Below are 16,772 nucleotides of genomic sequence, written 5' to 3' on the forward strand. Positions count from 1 at the left end.
AATGAATAAATATGAGGATGACATGCTAGTTTTTTCTCTTGCACGATTAACAGATAACATTCCATTTTTCGTGTAGATTTTGAATAATATAGAAATGCCATGTTGAGTAAGAACCTAGAAAGACATTGATTATGCAAGAGGTAAACTTTGACATCAATAGCTAAAAACAAAGAAGAATCCATTACATGTATGTGCTCACCTGTGATCCTGACATTCACTTCCTCCTGACGTAGTGGCTGAGGCGTGCTGACAGTGAACTCTGCCTGAGAGCTAACAGAAACCAGTCTGACACCAGGCCCACTGACAGACACTCTGGAGGGGTCGATAGTATGGTGGGTTGAGGTGGCCTGAAGCCGGTGACTTACAGCGTCCACAACATCAACAGAAGTGGTGCTCGAGCTCAGGTCTGGGATAGGGAGGGGAAAGAACAGAAAGTAACAATTTCTACGAGCCACATCTATCTCTGTGATCCATACATACAGTATAGTCCCCATTCTGCCAACTCTCCCAGTTTCTCACCTATTCAACAAACAACTTGCCGTAACAGTTTACAGTATCGTTGGCAGAGCTGACCAAGATTTATTAAGACCAGACTGAGCTGCTCTCACCACCATCATCCCATTTTAGTGAAATGTCAATTAAGATTCCCCTAGTTGCGGTTTTCATTACCAATTACATGAATCACCTACATTTTCATAATTAAACAAAATAAAAACATGTTACCCTACATAGCCTTAAGTGTTACAGCATTACCCTAATTGTAGCCACACAGTCTCAAGAGTTATAACCCACAGAACAAAGGCCAGAAGTTAAGTCACCTTCACCCAGGAAGAACTGAGGAGATTCACACCCAAACAATTTTCTTCCACCATTAAATTCCAACACTCTGACAATACAGACTATCAGAAACAAATGCCTCAGACTTACAAGTGGTGGACTCCATGTGATCTTTGCCAGTATGGGAGTGGTCTTCTCCAGAGTGGGTGCGATCTCTTCCAACATTAACGGTGTAGTCTTTCCCAGTGTGGGGATGGTCTTCTTCAGAGTGGGTGTGGTCTCTTCTGACACTGATGGCATAGTCTCTCCCATTGTGGGTGTGATCATCACCAATGTGGGCATGTTCTCTCTCTCTTCTGATGTTGAGAGTGTGCACTTTCCCAGTGTGGGTGTGATCATCACCAATGTGGGCATGTTCTCTCTCTCTCCTGATGTTGAGAGTGTGCTCTTTCCCAGTGTGGGTGTGATCATCACCAATGTGGGCATGTTCTCTCTCTCTCCTGATGTTGAGAGTGTGCTCTTTCCCAGTGTGGGTGTGATCATCACCAATGTGGGCATGTTCTCTCTCTCTCCTGATGTTGAGAGTGTGCTCTTTCCCAGTGTGGGTGTGATCATCACCAATGTGGGCATGTTCTCTCTCTCTCCTGATGTTGAGAGTGTGCTCTTTCCCAGTGTGGGTGTGATCATCACCAATGTGGGCATGTTCTCTCTCTCTCCTGATGTTGGGTGTGTGCTCTTTCCCAGTGTGGGTGTAGTCCTCTCTCCCAGTGTGGATGAGGTCCTCTCCAGAAAAGGCACGATCTCTTCTGACACTGATGGTGTGATCTTCCTCGGTGTGGTCTCTCCTGACATTAACAATATGGTCTCTCCCAGAGTGGGTGTGGTCTTCCCCAATATGAGTGTGGTTTCTTCTAACATTCATAATACTATCCCTCCCAGTGTGGGTGTGGTCTTCTCCAATGTGGTCTCTTTTGACATTAACAACATGGTCTCTCCCAGTACTATAGGTGTTATCTTCTCCAATGTGGTCTCTTTTGACATTAAGGGTATGGTCGAGGGTAGCGGTGTGGGCGTGGTCTTCCCCGATTTGGGCGTGGTCTCTTCTGACATTGAGAGTGTGATCAAGACCTGAGGTGGGGGCATGGTCTCCCCTGGTGCCTCTCCTCCCATCGGGCGGTAACCCCAGAGGCACACTCGAGGTTACACGCCTCTCTGTAAATACAAGTTACCTCATATAGTCAAGTCAGTTCAACCAAGATTGTGTTTAAGTAAGAATACTGAAATTCTGTTATGTTATAAAATATTTGGATGTGACAAACAGTCACTGTCTGATCCATCACAAATTATGAAAAGCATGACCAGGAAAAACCTAAGGTACAGAAGTTCTACACTAAGAGACCAGATAGTAGCCTGAGCAATACTTAAACTACTAACAGTGCTTAATGCTATATATAACCTTAGGTGTTAATGCAATGACTGTTTTTTGGATTATAATCATCTGTTTTGTGCAATTTAACCTAACCTAGCTTAACCTAATTCTCTAAGTGGGATGACATCAAAATAAATATAGAAATGAGAAAACTACTGAGTAACAAATACAGTACTGTATAGGAAATATCTGTAGACATGACACAAAGAAATAAAACCCATCTATCATGCAGTATCATACTGTACAATACAGTTTCTTATTTGACATACAGTACTGTACATGTAACTTTATTTTTCCTGTACTGTAACTTAATCTCCTTACCTCCTAATGTGGTCATCTTCTCTTCCATCCTCCTGATGGTGGTGTTGGTGACTGAGGTGGAGGAGGATGTGGAGGCAACATTGGAGGCGGTGTTGATGTTGGTGGAGGTGGTGAAGCGCTCATCACTCGAGAGTAAAGCTGATCTTTGCTCAGAGGAGAGGCGGGGATTAGGGGGCAGCTCCTCAACCGACCCACCCGGATCTGAGGCATCGTCTGTGTGCGAGACATATTGCCGTTTACCACATTTATCCAAGTCTCTAATGCAACACTTTTTATGAGTTAATGTATGTACTGTCACCAAAACTTTTAATAAAATTTATGGATAAACATGTCTTCTTTTAAGGGAGGCAAGTTACATGATCCTAACCAAAGTTTCAAATTAATGTGTGTATTTTCCCCTCACTTCAGAAGGCAGAACAGTTAAATGGACCAAATCGATTCAAAATGTGAGCCTGAGTATTAAACTATGGAAAGTAGCTCACATACAGCAGCTATGAATGTCTTGAGGATTAACATTACAGTAACAGGGAAAAAATTTATCATTTACTTAGGCAATATTTTATTGTTGTATTGATATATGATGATTTTTTTTTTTGCCTTCCACTGTTCTTTTCCATTGTTTCTTTAAGCAGTGTAGTAAATATTATGCTGATCTTCCCCTGGGAACAGTGACCTTCTGCTGTTCTGTCCTCATTGTTAAGATAGGTGCAAACAGCTTTTCATGTATTCCAACAAATACTGTACTCAACTGCAAATAAAATTCATAAGAGTTAGACTCTTAAGTCTCTATTTTAATTCTGAACATGCAGAAGATCTCTGTTGATCCCAGGTTGCCTCCAGTGGTTGTGTGAACTACAGAGGCCCTGAACCAACAAAGCACATGTAGAATCCTCATCACTGACTTTAAGGGCCAGGAAAACTGACCTGCATTTGCAAGTGAGACGTACAACTAACTACTGCTTGTTCTACACACTAAGAAGCCGATATTGATGATATTAGTATCTAAACACTACGATTAACTTTCACTGAAAGGAAAGTTGACAATAATAAGCGATTAAGGTCTGCACAAACTGACCTTCATTGGTAGCTATGCTTCTGGACTTTAGCCATAGCTAGCGTATCGTGTCCGGAAAACTGACCTTTGTTGACGATCAAGGTCCTCGTTCTGAGCTTGGAGGAGCCTTGAAGGTTCCTTAGCCGTCTCGCTGGTGATGTGGTGGAGGAGTGGTGAAGGGTGTTGGAGGAGGTGGTGGAGTAGATGGTGGAGAGGTTAGGAGCAGATAATTAGTGAAGTTACGAGGAGCCCCTCAACAACCCACCGAGTCATGAGTCAGTAAGGCGAGTCTCCGTGAGTGATGGTGAGTAGAGATTATCACAGATATATTAATAAGGTAAAAGATATTAAATATCAGCAGAAGCCACACAGGAATTCGCATTGAAGACCTGGAGAATGAAATGATGGCAGGAATGAAATTAATATCATACAAGTTGATATCGACAAGCTATAGTTCACTGCAATAGTTCCGAAGACAATGGGTCACCAAGACAATAAATGACAAAAAAATCTAATCTTCGAGAAGGAAATGCAATGAAATTCACTTGAAGGCGAGTTATGGGTCATGATAATGATAAGGGATGAGTGTTAGGGTGATGATTATGGTCCCTATGAGTAAGTGTTAGGTACAGCACAACCGATCATCTCGTGTCCCATCCCGCTCACTGCTAGATCACATGTGACGCTCAAAAGATGGAATCACAGAACTCACACAACCCATGCAATAATCTGGTTATTTTAGAGGTATTATATATATATCGTTTCGTATTAATTTGTTGACTGTACCTGTACTGTGTTGGATCCAGGCGTGAGAAACAAGACTGGCAGGGGTACAGAAAGACTGTACTGTACCTGCGGTTTTGCGGGTTAGTGACCTTACGTCAATCTGGACTAATGAGTGGTTAAAACCAGTAGTTCTACAGTTTTATTACATTAATTTTGGTTTGCTAAGATGTTTTCTAGTGAAAATGGGTTTATATATAGTATATATATAAATCTTTCCTTAAATCTACATTAATTCTAGTAGGGATGAGTGCAGTCTGACGCCCAGCGTTAATAAGTGGAGGGTAAAATTTTCATGTTGGCAACACTGCTATAGTAGAAGGAGGAGCCTGCAAGAGGAAAAACACATCACTGAGGTAACTCAGACGTGGACCATCATCTCTTGTCAGTCATGAGCTGAGCGTCATGATCCCTCCATTAAATGCCTGTCTCTGAGATCTCCAATTTAACATGTTATTTACAATGTTTGTATCATATGAAGCAGAAATATAGAGTACTGGCAAGGTAGACGAAAAAGGAACACATAAAAAATTTATTCATAAGTCATGACACCCACTGGAACTATGTAAAACCACTGTTTTTGTGAGACTTTGATGCAAGTCCTGTCTTACAACATTAGGCTGACAGATAATGTTACACTACAATGCTGTACAGTACTATCTTTACCTACAATAAATAATATGGTCTCTTAATACTTGGATTTGACTTATGTTTTAATCCATGAAATATTTGGCCAAACCCTTTTGTATCATCTGCATTATCTAACATTATAAGAAACAGTTTGGTGATACTGTACTGTACAGTCTTAGAGAAACAGTACTGTACAGCACCAAATTCCTACAAGAAACCATCTGATGAATCTTATTCTGATAGATACTATTCTATTGTTGAAGTGACATTGAAATGATGTCACAACATTGTTTCAGTCAATTCAAAGTTAAATAAATCACGCACTGACTGGTAAGTTTATAGTTGTATTTTCACTATTCCAATCTTGTCACCTACCTAATATATTTGTGCTTCATACAATTTAAACTTTGTAAAACAAGCATTAGAAAAACACCAATGGCAGGCATTAAACTAGCAATGACCAGAGCAAGTTATTATTTTTTACCACGAGCTGTTGAACAAAATGTCTTAAATCCTTTACACTAACGCTTTGCAAACTATAGACCTGATTTACTTTATAGGAAGCTACTTTGATAGACTTTTCTGCTACAGGACACTTCACGGATCCATCACACTTCAGGTAAACTAGGATTATGATCACCATCTGCTTGAGTAAACCCTGCTACAATGGCTATCTTTATGATACACCCTACTTCCAGTATCTTACAATAATTACATAAGCTAGCCACCTGGTTAATGATGTTACACATTGTTCCTCAAATTTCAGAAAAGCTTTGTTTGACAATCTCTGAGGTCAAGCTAACGGGGAGGATTATGTTATACATAGGGTAACAATAACCATATTTGAATGATGTTATACACACACATCACACATGTTTACCAGCAACATAGTGCAAGCCATAAGTCTCATCAGAGGATGTCCATTTACACACTAAACAAACCCTCTCACACACACACACAGGTACCAGTCACACATCATCATCATCAATGTTTTATGACCATTTTCCACGCTTGTGTGGGCTAACTGCTTCTTTCATAAACACTACTAATACACAACACAAATATTGAATATTTATGTCTACACACAAATACTTGCATCGCTCCTCAATATACGATTTCTTACATAATGGCCAACCAACAATTAAAAATACCAGTTACGGTACTCGTACATACTGTACCACATTTCACACATACACCAGCTCCACACCTCTAAAATTAAAAAATTTCCTGTATGGCAACTATAAATACACATTACATGCACAGTTTATCAGGTGAACACCGAGGATCCACATACTGTACTGTACTTCTAAAGCTCAGTCATCCTTTACAATGACCCAAACACACATTCCACATAAATGAAGTTTAACAAGACACCACAAAGTCAATGCAGGTAATGTCTGAAACATCCAGAAAATTACTATTTTGAGTTTGTTTTCATATATTTTCCAAATAACTTCTGCTTTCAAAAGGAGCATTGCTATGGTGTAATATGTTCACAAAAAAATTATACCCAAATAAAAAGTATTAACAATTGTTATAAAAAAATGCTCCATATCAGAAAATTTACCTCTTTTTCTTCTTTTTGGTGGATATTACAGGTATTCTTAAGAAGCCACCTGCTCAAAAATTCACAAACATTAACATACCTTCAGAATTCTTAGCAGCATTTTGGGCAATCTGAAGAACCTTGGCAGGGGAGGAAAGTCCTTTCAGGTTATCTGGCGGTGCCACTGGTGGGCTGATAGAGCGAATTGGTGAAGCACGGGGCAGTTCTAGTGGGCTGGTGGCTCGGAGTGCCCTGGGTGGGGGTGGTGAAGGGGAGGCAGACTTGCGGGGACCAGGACTGTGGCGGTGAACAGCACTATTACACACACACACACTCCATTACCAAGATATAATAATAATAATATTACTGTAATAATAATAAAAACTGCACCGTTAGTGACCGACTCTTCTGAAAATGGTATGTTACGAGAGTGAATTTTCTAATCGGAGCAAAATATTTCATAATCAGTATGTGACAAGCTATTAGTGGATTTTCAGTTTCTGTACATATAGAAATGGAATTCATAGTGTGTGTATGTCTGATTACAAAAAGAAGAAAGTCATGCGTGATCCATCCCCCTACTATGATACAGTACAATGTAATGGCCACCTTACAGTACACATGTAGCCACTTAATCTGACTTACGAGTGGAGTCTGGCAGGACTGGAGGATTTGGTGAACACCGAGGAGGACTTGTTGGTGGTGATCCCTGTATTTATAACTGTTGAGGTGGAGGTATTGAAGGTGGAGTTAAAGCTGGAATCAAGGGCACTGCTTCTATTATAGCTGGAATTGAGACTTGGTGGACTTCTGTTGAAACTTGAGTCTAGTTTTGAGGGACTTGGGGGACTCGAGTCATAAGTACTAATCTTCTTTGGAGCCGAGTCATAGGAGATCTTTGGTGGACTTGATTCGTAGGCACTACTGAGTTTCTTGGAACTTGAGTCATACACAGTGCTCCTATTGACGACAGAGGAGGACTCAAAGTTAACATACTTGTTGTTGATGGAGTCATAAGTGTTGCTACTGCTTTTTGTCACCGACGAATCAAACATTTTACTTGGAGTAGAATCATACTTCACTACAGGAACATCATAGGTATTATGCAACACTGTTTCATAATTCTTATTGTGGCTGGTGTCATGAGACCTATTGAGAGATGAATCATAGATCTTGTTGTGAACTGACTCATAGCTTTTGTTGATGGATGAATCGTAACTCTTATTTACTGTTGAATCGTAACTCTTATTGACTGGTGAATCATAACTCTTATTGACTGGTGAATCGTAACTCTTATTGACTGGTAAATCGTAGCTCTTTTTGACTGGTAAATCATAACTCTTATTGACTGGTGAATCATAACTCTTATTGACTGGTGAATCGTAACTCTTATTGACTGGTAAATCGTAGCTCTTTTTGACTGGTAAATCATAACTCTTATTGACTGGTGAATCGTATCTCTTGTTCAAGGAGTCATAGCTCTTGTTGTGTGTTGAATCATAGCTCTTGTTGTGTGTTGAATCATAGCTCTTATTGTGTGTTGAATCATGGCTCTTATTGTGTGTTGAATCAAGGCTCTTATTGTGTGCTGAATCAAGGCTCTTGTTGTGTGTTGAATCATAGCTCTTGTGTGTTGAATCATGGCTCTTGTTGTGTGTTGAATCATAGCTCTTGTGTGTTGCATCATAGCTCTTGTGTGTTGAATCATAAGTCTTAGTGAGCGTTGACTTGTAGGTTGAGTCAGGGCTGTTTGATGAGCTAAGCCTTGGGGAGTTGACAAGAGCTGATCCTGAATACTCCTTTACAATTTCCTTCGAGCTCTGAAATGGAAAGGAGAATAATTTTGTTATGGTTTTCTTAGAATCAGAGCTGAGTAAAGGCATCACCATAACACAGTACATCATGATCTGTACCGCTCACACATGCACACATACTCACCTTTGGGTCTTTATTCTCTCTGTTGGATGACTTCTTCTTTTTTGACTTTGAATCCTTCCTCTCAGGTGGCTTCTCAATGCCCAAGTACAAGGAGAATGGTGAACCTGAGGACAGGAAGAGAATGGTGAACACAATGCATATGAACAATAAAACTCGGCCAAGATAATTTCTGACATTTTACATGCTTACACCATATACTGTACTGTGTCAATACACACGAAGAAAGAAACAAAGTACACTATATCACCAAGTTGTCTTGTGGTTTATAATAAAAATAATTGATTTTCAGTCAACTTGACCAAGGACAGCCTAGATCCAAATACCCAATGTTGCTTAACTTCGCTGATCAGACAAGAAGCGGTGTTTCCAACGTGGTGCTACAAGAGATGTAATGATCATCATAAAGTTCAGTAATATGCAACACTTGGTACTGTCATACCGTTACAGTAGAGTCCTCTGACCCAGCACTAACCTTTTACTTCATGACCATTGAAGTAGGCATAGATCTTGTGTTTGGCAGCCTCAGTGGGAGTGAAGGTCACCTCATAGATGCCGAGATCCACTTCCAGTGTCTTGGCCTGCAGTGAGCGACCACCCTGGGTTACATCCACCTTTGCGTCCCCCCATCCACACTTGGTGGCATCTACCACAAAGGTGAAGGGCTTCCCTGGGCTAGATCCTGGACCATCATCCAGGTTGTATAACTAACACAAGAGGCAAGAAAAACAGACATGTTACCTAATTCTGTTCTGATATTATATCACTGTACATATAACTCATTCCTCGAACTCCAGTGGCTGAGAGGCCAACTGTAACCATAATCAAAGAAAATCACTCTCATCTAGTTGAAATACTGAGCATCACCAAGAGAGACGATGGCTCACCTTAAGTCCGTGTGGGTCATACACATGGCAGGTGAAGGGAGAACCCTGTATGTGCTCATCGTCATAGCAGACAGCGATGGACCACTGACCAGCCTCATCTGGTTGGAAGGTGGCAGCATACACCCCGTCCTCCACCTTGACAGGGCATGCCAGAGGGCGGTTGGTTGGAGAGTAAGCTGTCACTTCGATGTCTCCACCACCAGCACCATTACTGTTGATCTGTTCAACACCATAATACCTCAGACATTATAAGAGTATAATGCAATTTATGTACAATGTATTGTTAAACTATATACAGTAGGTTGTAAATCAAGCAAATTGTTAATTATGTTATAAGTAAAAGATTTTATAAGTAAAAATACTGTACTATTAAGCTAAAAATCAATATTTAACCCATTCACTACAGAGATTCCACTTTTTGTATTTTACTTGGCTAGCACCAGATGATTTTATTCAGCACAGAGGGGACCCTGTACACAAGAGGTTACCCGAGAAATGCAAGAGGGAATACCATAACAAAATTAAAACTTAGTAAATAAACCACATAACTACCGGCAATCTGCCTAAAATTCACATCAACAATTTATTATATGGTTGAAGACATTACCCACAAGTCCTCCTGGTGACAAAATAAGTGAAGATTAAAGCTCAACTGACCAATCTTACAGTCACGGTCACGAGTCTTAAGAACTCATAAATAAACTACTGTAAATGTAACCTCCCAAGACTCGACGGGTAGAGATAAATATCTAAAAAACAACAATAAAATAAATAAACTTAAGGAGTGAAAAGGGGATACAAATAAACTGGACTAAGGTATTTTGCCTCTTAATTTCAAGAAGATCAACTTAGGATTACAGAACTGTATATTTCATGATAAGTAATACATTAGAAAATGACACAAAACATAAAAGAGGAGGTAAGACACATGTAAAGATTTGGGATAACACTGAAATAGATAGAGGTACTGTACTGACCAGGACCTCAACGATGGAGCCGAGGGCGCAGGGGTCAATACCAGAGAACATGATCTTGGACACGTCTGGTAGCGCCCGCACCTTCACAGGACAACCTTCTACCACCTCTCCTTCGTTGATCACAGTCAACTGAAACACAACAAAGACAGATAAAACAAAATCGCTCTCTCCAGAAACTAAAGAGTGCGTGATTTTTTTCTACTCGTATCGAGAGACATATAATATAATATTTAGCTTGTATTTTAAACCATATCACAACTACAATATCAATAATTCCTGCCACCTCTACTTCAACATGTATTATCACACTTACCATCTCTATCATTACTTTATCTATAACAAAAACCATAATGAACATAGATCATAAACTATATCCCGCAACACTTACTCCGACACCTACCTACCAAAGTTGACATCGCCAACCCACCTCATAGATGCCAACTTCTTCTGGGATGAAGGCTCCCCTGCCACCTCTGGGGGAGAGGTCTAAGTCCACTCTGATGGGACCAGATGGGCCGTTCACCAGCACCTCGATCTCGCTCAGCACCACTTCCTTCGTCAGGAACTCTATCTTGAAAGGCACCTGAGGTAGACATAGGGTGATGAGGAGGATTGTCTTAACGAGTATGCTGGCAAAACAGAACACCCGTTGGTGTCTTGTGGTGTTTTGGGTGGAAAATTATGTCACTTATTATGTCTTAGGAAACATTAAGTTTCATAGGTCATGTCTCAGGAAGCATATATCTTTGCCAAAAACATTTCAGATTATAACATATATTACCAAAAAATATTTTGTTAAATAGAAAATTAAATAGCCTTAACAGTTCAGCTATTTTTATTTACAGCAACGTCTCGGAGACCAACATAAGCTCATTCACCGACACAAAGAAAGTGAACACTCGGGCTGCAGTGGCATAGAGAAGACTGCTGTGGCTAGACTGGATTTCGTGACTCTTACATGTTCGTGGACAACGTTACAAGCCACGTCATATTGAAAATCAGGGCTAGACTTAGACAAATATTTAAGAACCATGACAAACAGCCCCCCCCCCCCCAAAAAAAAACTGCCATGTGCTTACATTTGGTTGAGGTGCTGCAGCTGACAGGAATGTGTAGCTCAACAGATCACACCCAATTTTCTCAACACTACTCTTCTGATTGTGGGATTTTCAAGTCAGATACAGTCCAGTGAGATCTTAATTGTACACCCTCACATCTCTACCTCAGTGTGAGTGAAATGCTAGAATTAACTGTGGCCTCTATCCGCATGCATGGCACTCTTGATCACCGTGAAAATAGACCAAACAACACAATATACAAAGGAGATTAAATGACTGTAGTGGATCACGTGAAGATTAGACACCCCAGCGTATTCCACTTGATGACTGAACACTGTAAGATAACCCCCAGATAGCGTTAGGGTGTTTAAACATCAGGTGAAGTGAGCATTATCTATATTAATATTCAAGTGTATGCCTGCAGTGTATACACCTACTAAATTTATGCAAACTTTTATGGCAAGAGGGGATCCAGAAGGGGTCCTGGGGTCTGGACCCCCCTTTTTCTTTAGTGCAGTATTGAACTCAGGCATTTTTGTATAGTAAAAAGGATTTACTGTTGACTTCAGAATATCTCTTAAGATCAAGTGCACAAAGCTTCAAAATGCCTGTGATATTGGTCAGGTTTCAAAACATTTTCGGGGGAGGGGGGGGCTCAGAGCCCCCCCCCCTCCCCCAAGCTGGGTGGGCTCACTGTACTCGCCATGTTCCCCCACCCACAACTTCTTGGACCTGCCCCTGTATGGTGATTTATTTTTCTGAATAAAACTGAAGTGAACTGTGCGTGCGTCCAACACCACCATCCAATCCAAGCCTCTCACGCCACACCACTCTCAGTCACGGGGGATGATAACGTATGAACTAAAATAGAGAGGAAAGCAATGAAGGAACAACAAGCCGGATCACTTGGTAGTTAATAATAAAGATGAAATGATAATGTTGAAGATAAAATGATAAAGCTGTGAGTAAACGTTTTGAAAACAAGATTTGGGGGATATTGTGAGAGGTGGTGGAGCCTGTGTGGATGGTCTGCTACATCAAGGTATTGGACACAGGAGGGAAGGTGTTGAAGACTTGTACATAGGCGGCGTGACGGACAACCACTGCCGTCACACCATCTGCACCTCACCATCACCCGCCGGCCCTTCACTGGACACCTGTTGCTGACTCACATGCGTACGTGTATAATGTCTTTTTAATTTACCGCTCAGTCTACACAAACCAACAGAAAATACAATACAGTCCCTGTTAAACTCCCGAGTGTGTGAGCGTCTGATCACCTGAAGATTAACAACTCCAAGCTTATTTCACCTGATGATTAAACACCCTAACATTACCTGAGGGAGGGGGGGGGGGTGGTAGATTACGTTAGGTTACCATTAAGGTGGTTAATATTTAGGTGGAATAAGCAATGGGGCTAATTTTCAGGTAATCCAAACAATCAATTAATTTTCCCAAAGTTAACAGTCCTCGCCCTGTTAATAATTTCACGGAGGAAACATCAACGCTAGGAAAAAACGCTACTTTACAGGGTATTAATAATCTCTAGTTCTGTGACACTGTAAGGAGAGAGAGAGAGAGAGAGAAAGAGAGAGAGAGAGAGAGCTATGAAACCCGACAGACAGCTGAAGTATAGATGGAATGGTTGGCTGCATAACACTCTACCGCCGCTGAAGATTGTCCACCACACCACCCATCGTGTTACTGGGATCTCGCTCGACACCTCTGGACGCTTCCTGCTAGTCTCTTGTTCTTTTCTTTTGGTTATTCCTACAGAGTCTGAGATTACACACCCCATACTAAACAAGAGGTCGGCCATATTTATCCTTTGAAGAGCAAATATGGACATCAGCTAATAATAATAATAATAATAATAATAATAATAATAATAATAATAATAATAATAATAATAAACTCCATCTTTCTTTTCTTTTTTTCTTTTGCCTTGTTCGTAAAAATAAATTCCCGTGTTTTGTTAAGTTTCTTTACGACCTGACCTCTCATGACCTGACCTCGAGTACCTGATGAGATGTATTCTACCTGGCTGGCGGTCATCTCGTCCTCACCTGAAGAAACAAATAATCCTTCTCGAATTCTTTAAGTTTGTTTTTATTAGGTAAGATAATATAGAAATCAATTCTTTTTATTTTGTGTTCCTTTCATAGGGAATGTTAATGTTTATCTCTGAGAATTCCAACTCTGTCTACCCAAATTCCACAATATTACCAAGATATTAAACGTCTCGCACCGATAAAACAGGGGGAAAATCATTAATGTACTGTCATGTAATGTTAGCAGCCGGGTTGACAGTCGTAGATAGTGTGTGTGTAGGTAGGTAAGGTGTTGCTTCCGTTACCTTAACCCTGAAGTTGGTTTCGTCTTACCGCCAGTGTCACCTGTACTGTACACCACCTCACCTCCACCACCAATAACTAATTTATAACTTCCTAACCATCTCAACTCGTTACCTTACTAATGATATTTATAAAAGGAATTATTTTACGACCCCACTGAGACAGAACTGTTGTTGATGTTGGCTCCCATGTCATTCTGCCAGGTGGAACTTGTCGGAATATTCTCATGAAGCACAAAAGACAAACTCACATCTCACCTGTACAGTAATTATACGGTCACAGCAGGAAAAAAATTATCAAGTCATTGTAGGTATTCATCAAGTAGAGATTAAACACTCCAGTTTATTTCACCTACTAATCTGATATAACTCCACTTAGGGAGGAGTTGGTTGGGTTTGGTTAGGTTAGGTTAGGACTTGGGTGTTTAATAAGGTGGGGGTGTGCCTAATATTCTCGTGATGTAAATAATATAATAAGGGAAGGGTTAGATAATAAAAGAGAACCCGAGTGAATTCTTGGCTCTGGGGACAGTGAACATTATAGCCACCGCCGGAACTACAACCGTGGGGAATTTGATTAACCGATTATCCAGACAGGGATCGTTGTGTGTGTGAGTGTGTGTGTGTAACATGAAAGCCACAGTTACCTACGATACAAGTATACTGTACTGTAAGTGTCATTCTCATATTATTCAAAGTCAGGCAGACGACAATACACAAATCCCTCTGAGTTCCGTGACAATGTTAAGTACTACAGTGTCAGTAACGATCACCCACTAACTACAGTACTGTGATGTAGACCGAGAAAGCAGGAGGTGCCCAGGCGGTGATCACTACTTGTGTTTATGATCAATATGCTGTACTGTTACGCCTCCATCCCTTGACCCCCCAGGCGCCGACACTTACACCCCTGCCATCACCACCACAGGTGCGCGTGTTGCCCCCTCATGAACGAGATGCGTGTTGAATTGAATTGAATTGAAACAGTTTATTTAGCCAGAAAAACACAGATACAGAGTGGATAATAATAACAATATTAACATGGCTGAGCCAGTTGAGAACCTGAGCTCTCTTTGAGGCACCTGATATATACTATACATTTATCTCAAGGAAGTATTATGTAACATTTAGTATCATCTGGAATAGTACAATAGCATGGTAGTAATAAGTACATCTCATAGTGTTTCCACGGTTATCACTTCATATTTATTTATTTTATTATTTATTATTCATGAAAACATGAATGACGTGTGTTCATGGGAGTTAAAAAGGACATGGGTATTGGTCTTAACGATAAAACAGACGAGAGAGAAGACATGAGCGATATTCGTGCTGACCTCCACATAAAACTGACGCGAGTCTTGGTGGAGAAATGAACAACACGCTCACCCTCCACTAGAGACGCCGGGCTGTGGTGCCAGGCGCCCGTATACCCTTCTGTAGGTAACTGGATACTACCAGGTGGACGATGGTGCTCGTCCCCCACACGGCCACCCTCATACCCGACACTACATTGTGCTTACACCCTCATACCCGACACTACATTGTGCTTACACCCTCATACCCGACACTACTACACTGTGCTGACACCGTCATACCCGACACTACGAACACCACTGTACTGACACAATATAGGTGTATGAAACACTCCTTCACTGTACATAAACTGTGTTCTCACTGTATCACTGTACACACATCAAACACTCCCACACTGTATTCCACTGTTCTTTCACAAAATATGTAACATTTTCGCTGCATTTAACTGTATTGACAAAAATAATGACACTCACAGTACCTGCCCTCACCTCCACGACTGGCAGAACACTTTTCTTAATTCAACTTAAAAGTTATGAATCTCCGTCAAAACTGTCACGAATCTTTTCAGGTTTCGTTTGTATTTCCCTTAATCACAAACAATCATTTTACACAATAATAACAAAAGCTTCCTATCACCATGCACTGCAGTTAATAATGGTATTAATTAACAGTCTAGCAGGAAAATACATAATCACACGTACTTTTCACTGCACCGTAAAATTAAAATACCTTTAACGGGAAAATATATAACTGTACATATTTTCTAAGTTAATATAACTGGAACTGTGCGATGATAAAACACTGTCGACGTACAAGTGTATTAAGTCCCGCATCCCCTGGCAGTCACACCCCCAGGCCAGTGTACGTCTGTGGCGCCGTCCTCCACCTCACTGACCGCTCGCTCCCCCTCACCATGCACACCCATACTCATGCACTTTTCCCTCTAACACACAATTCTCGTTTACCAATTAGCTCTCAACTTCTAGCTTAGGATGCTCTTCGTTTAGTTATTAAAATCCCTGCTTTAATGGACAATGGATGCAGTTAAGAATAAGATCAAAATAAGAACATTAAGTTAATGGTGTGCGGCAACTTAACACAGCTTCCGGAACACGAGCGGCGCTTCCCGTGGCGTACTGTGTGTGAATCTTCACTGTGGTGGATTTCCTACGTGATCATTACGGTGAATGGATTAAACATGATCCACGTTGAAGTCAATTATATCAATATGCAGTATTTGGTCAACCAGGCGTAAAGGGATGTATTTCAACTTCCCAATTCATATATTCATATATATATATATATATATATATATATATATATAAAGTTCCCGTAAAGGAATGTTATACGAAAAACGGATGTTGAGACCTTTATACACACATACACACACACTCACTCACTCACTCACTCTTGACTCCTTTCATACGTTATGGGTGACTGTGACGCCGCTGCCGCCATCTTCACCTCATTATAGTAACTGTACAAAAGTGTTCACACGTGTTACGCCACAACCGGACGTCCCCCGTTATATTTTAATTAACTACCGCATCGTCAATTAGGTAATTTTAGGAAGGCGTTAGTGGGGTGAGAACTGTATATATAATGTAGTAGTGTGGAGGCAGATGACAGGCGGGAGTAACGAGGGCGGCGTTCTTAATTAATATCGACTTACACAAACGTGGTCGGACATGTAGGGGCGGACGTA

At 40.8% G+C, this 16,772-nt stretch overlaps 1 protein-coding gene across 4 annotated transcripts in view; it reads right to left on the bottom strand.

Annotated features, from left to right (window-relative positions):
* The window catches only part of LOC121878477 (filamin-A-like), a 123,030-nt gene that overhangs the window by 57,653 nt on the left and 48,605 nt on the right, over nt 1-16,772 (bottom strand). The window contains exons 7-18 of one of the 4 annotated variants that reach the window (XM_042384723.1): nt 10,767-10,922; nt 10,340-10,468; nt 9,363-9,581; nt 8,951-9,182; nt 8,479-8,582; nt 7,975-8,360; nt 7,186-7,878; nt 6,641-6,837; nt 3,667-3,732; nt 2,528-2,740; nt 928-1,989; nt 200-406 (exon numbers count right to left, since the gene is read on the bottom strand). In XM_042384723.1, coding sequence (XP_042240657.1) covers nt 200-406; nt 928-1,989; nt 2,528-2,740; nt 3,667-3,732; nt 6,641-6,837; nt 7,186-7,878; nt 7,975-8,360; nt 8,479-8,582; nt 8,951-9,182; nt 9,363-9,581; nt 10,340-10,468; nt 10,767-10,922 — 3,664 coding nt within the window. Of the gene's footprint in view, nt 1-199; nt 407-927; nt 1,990-2,527; nt 2,741-3,666; nt 3,733-6,640; nt 6,838-7,185; nt 8,361-8,478; nt 8,583-8,950; nt 9,183-9,362; nt 9,582-10,339; nt 10,469-10,766; nt 10,923-16,772 lie in introns of all 4 variants that reach the window. The other 3 variants (XM_042384722.1, XM_042384720.1, XM_042384721.1) reach the window with 3 other exon arrangements.

The sequence above is a fragment of the Homarus americanus genome, unplaced genomic scaffold (assembly GCF_018991925.1).
Source record: "Homarus americanus isolate GMGI-L3 unplaced genomic scaffold, GMGI_Hamer_2.0 scaffold41027, whole genome shotgun sequence".
NCBI lineage: Eukaryota > Metazoa > Arthropoda > Malacostraca > Decapoda > Nephropidae > Homarus > Homarus americanus.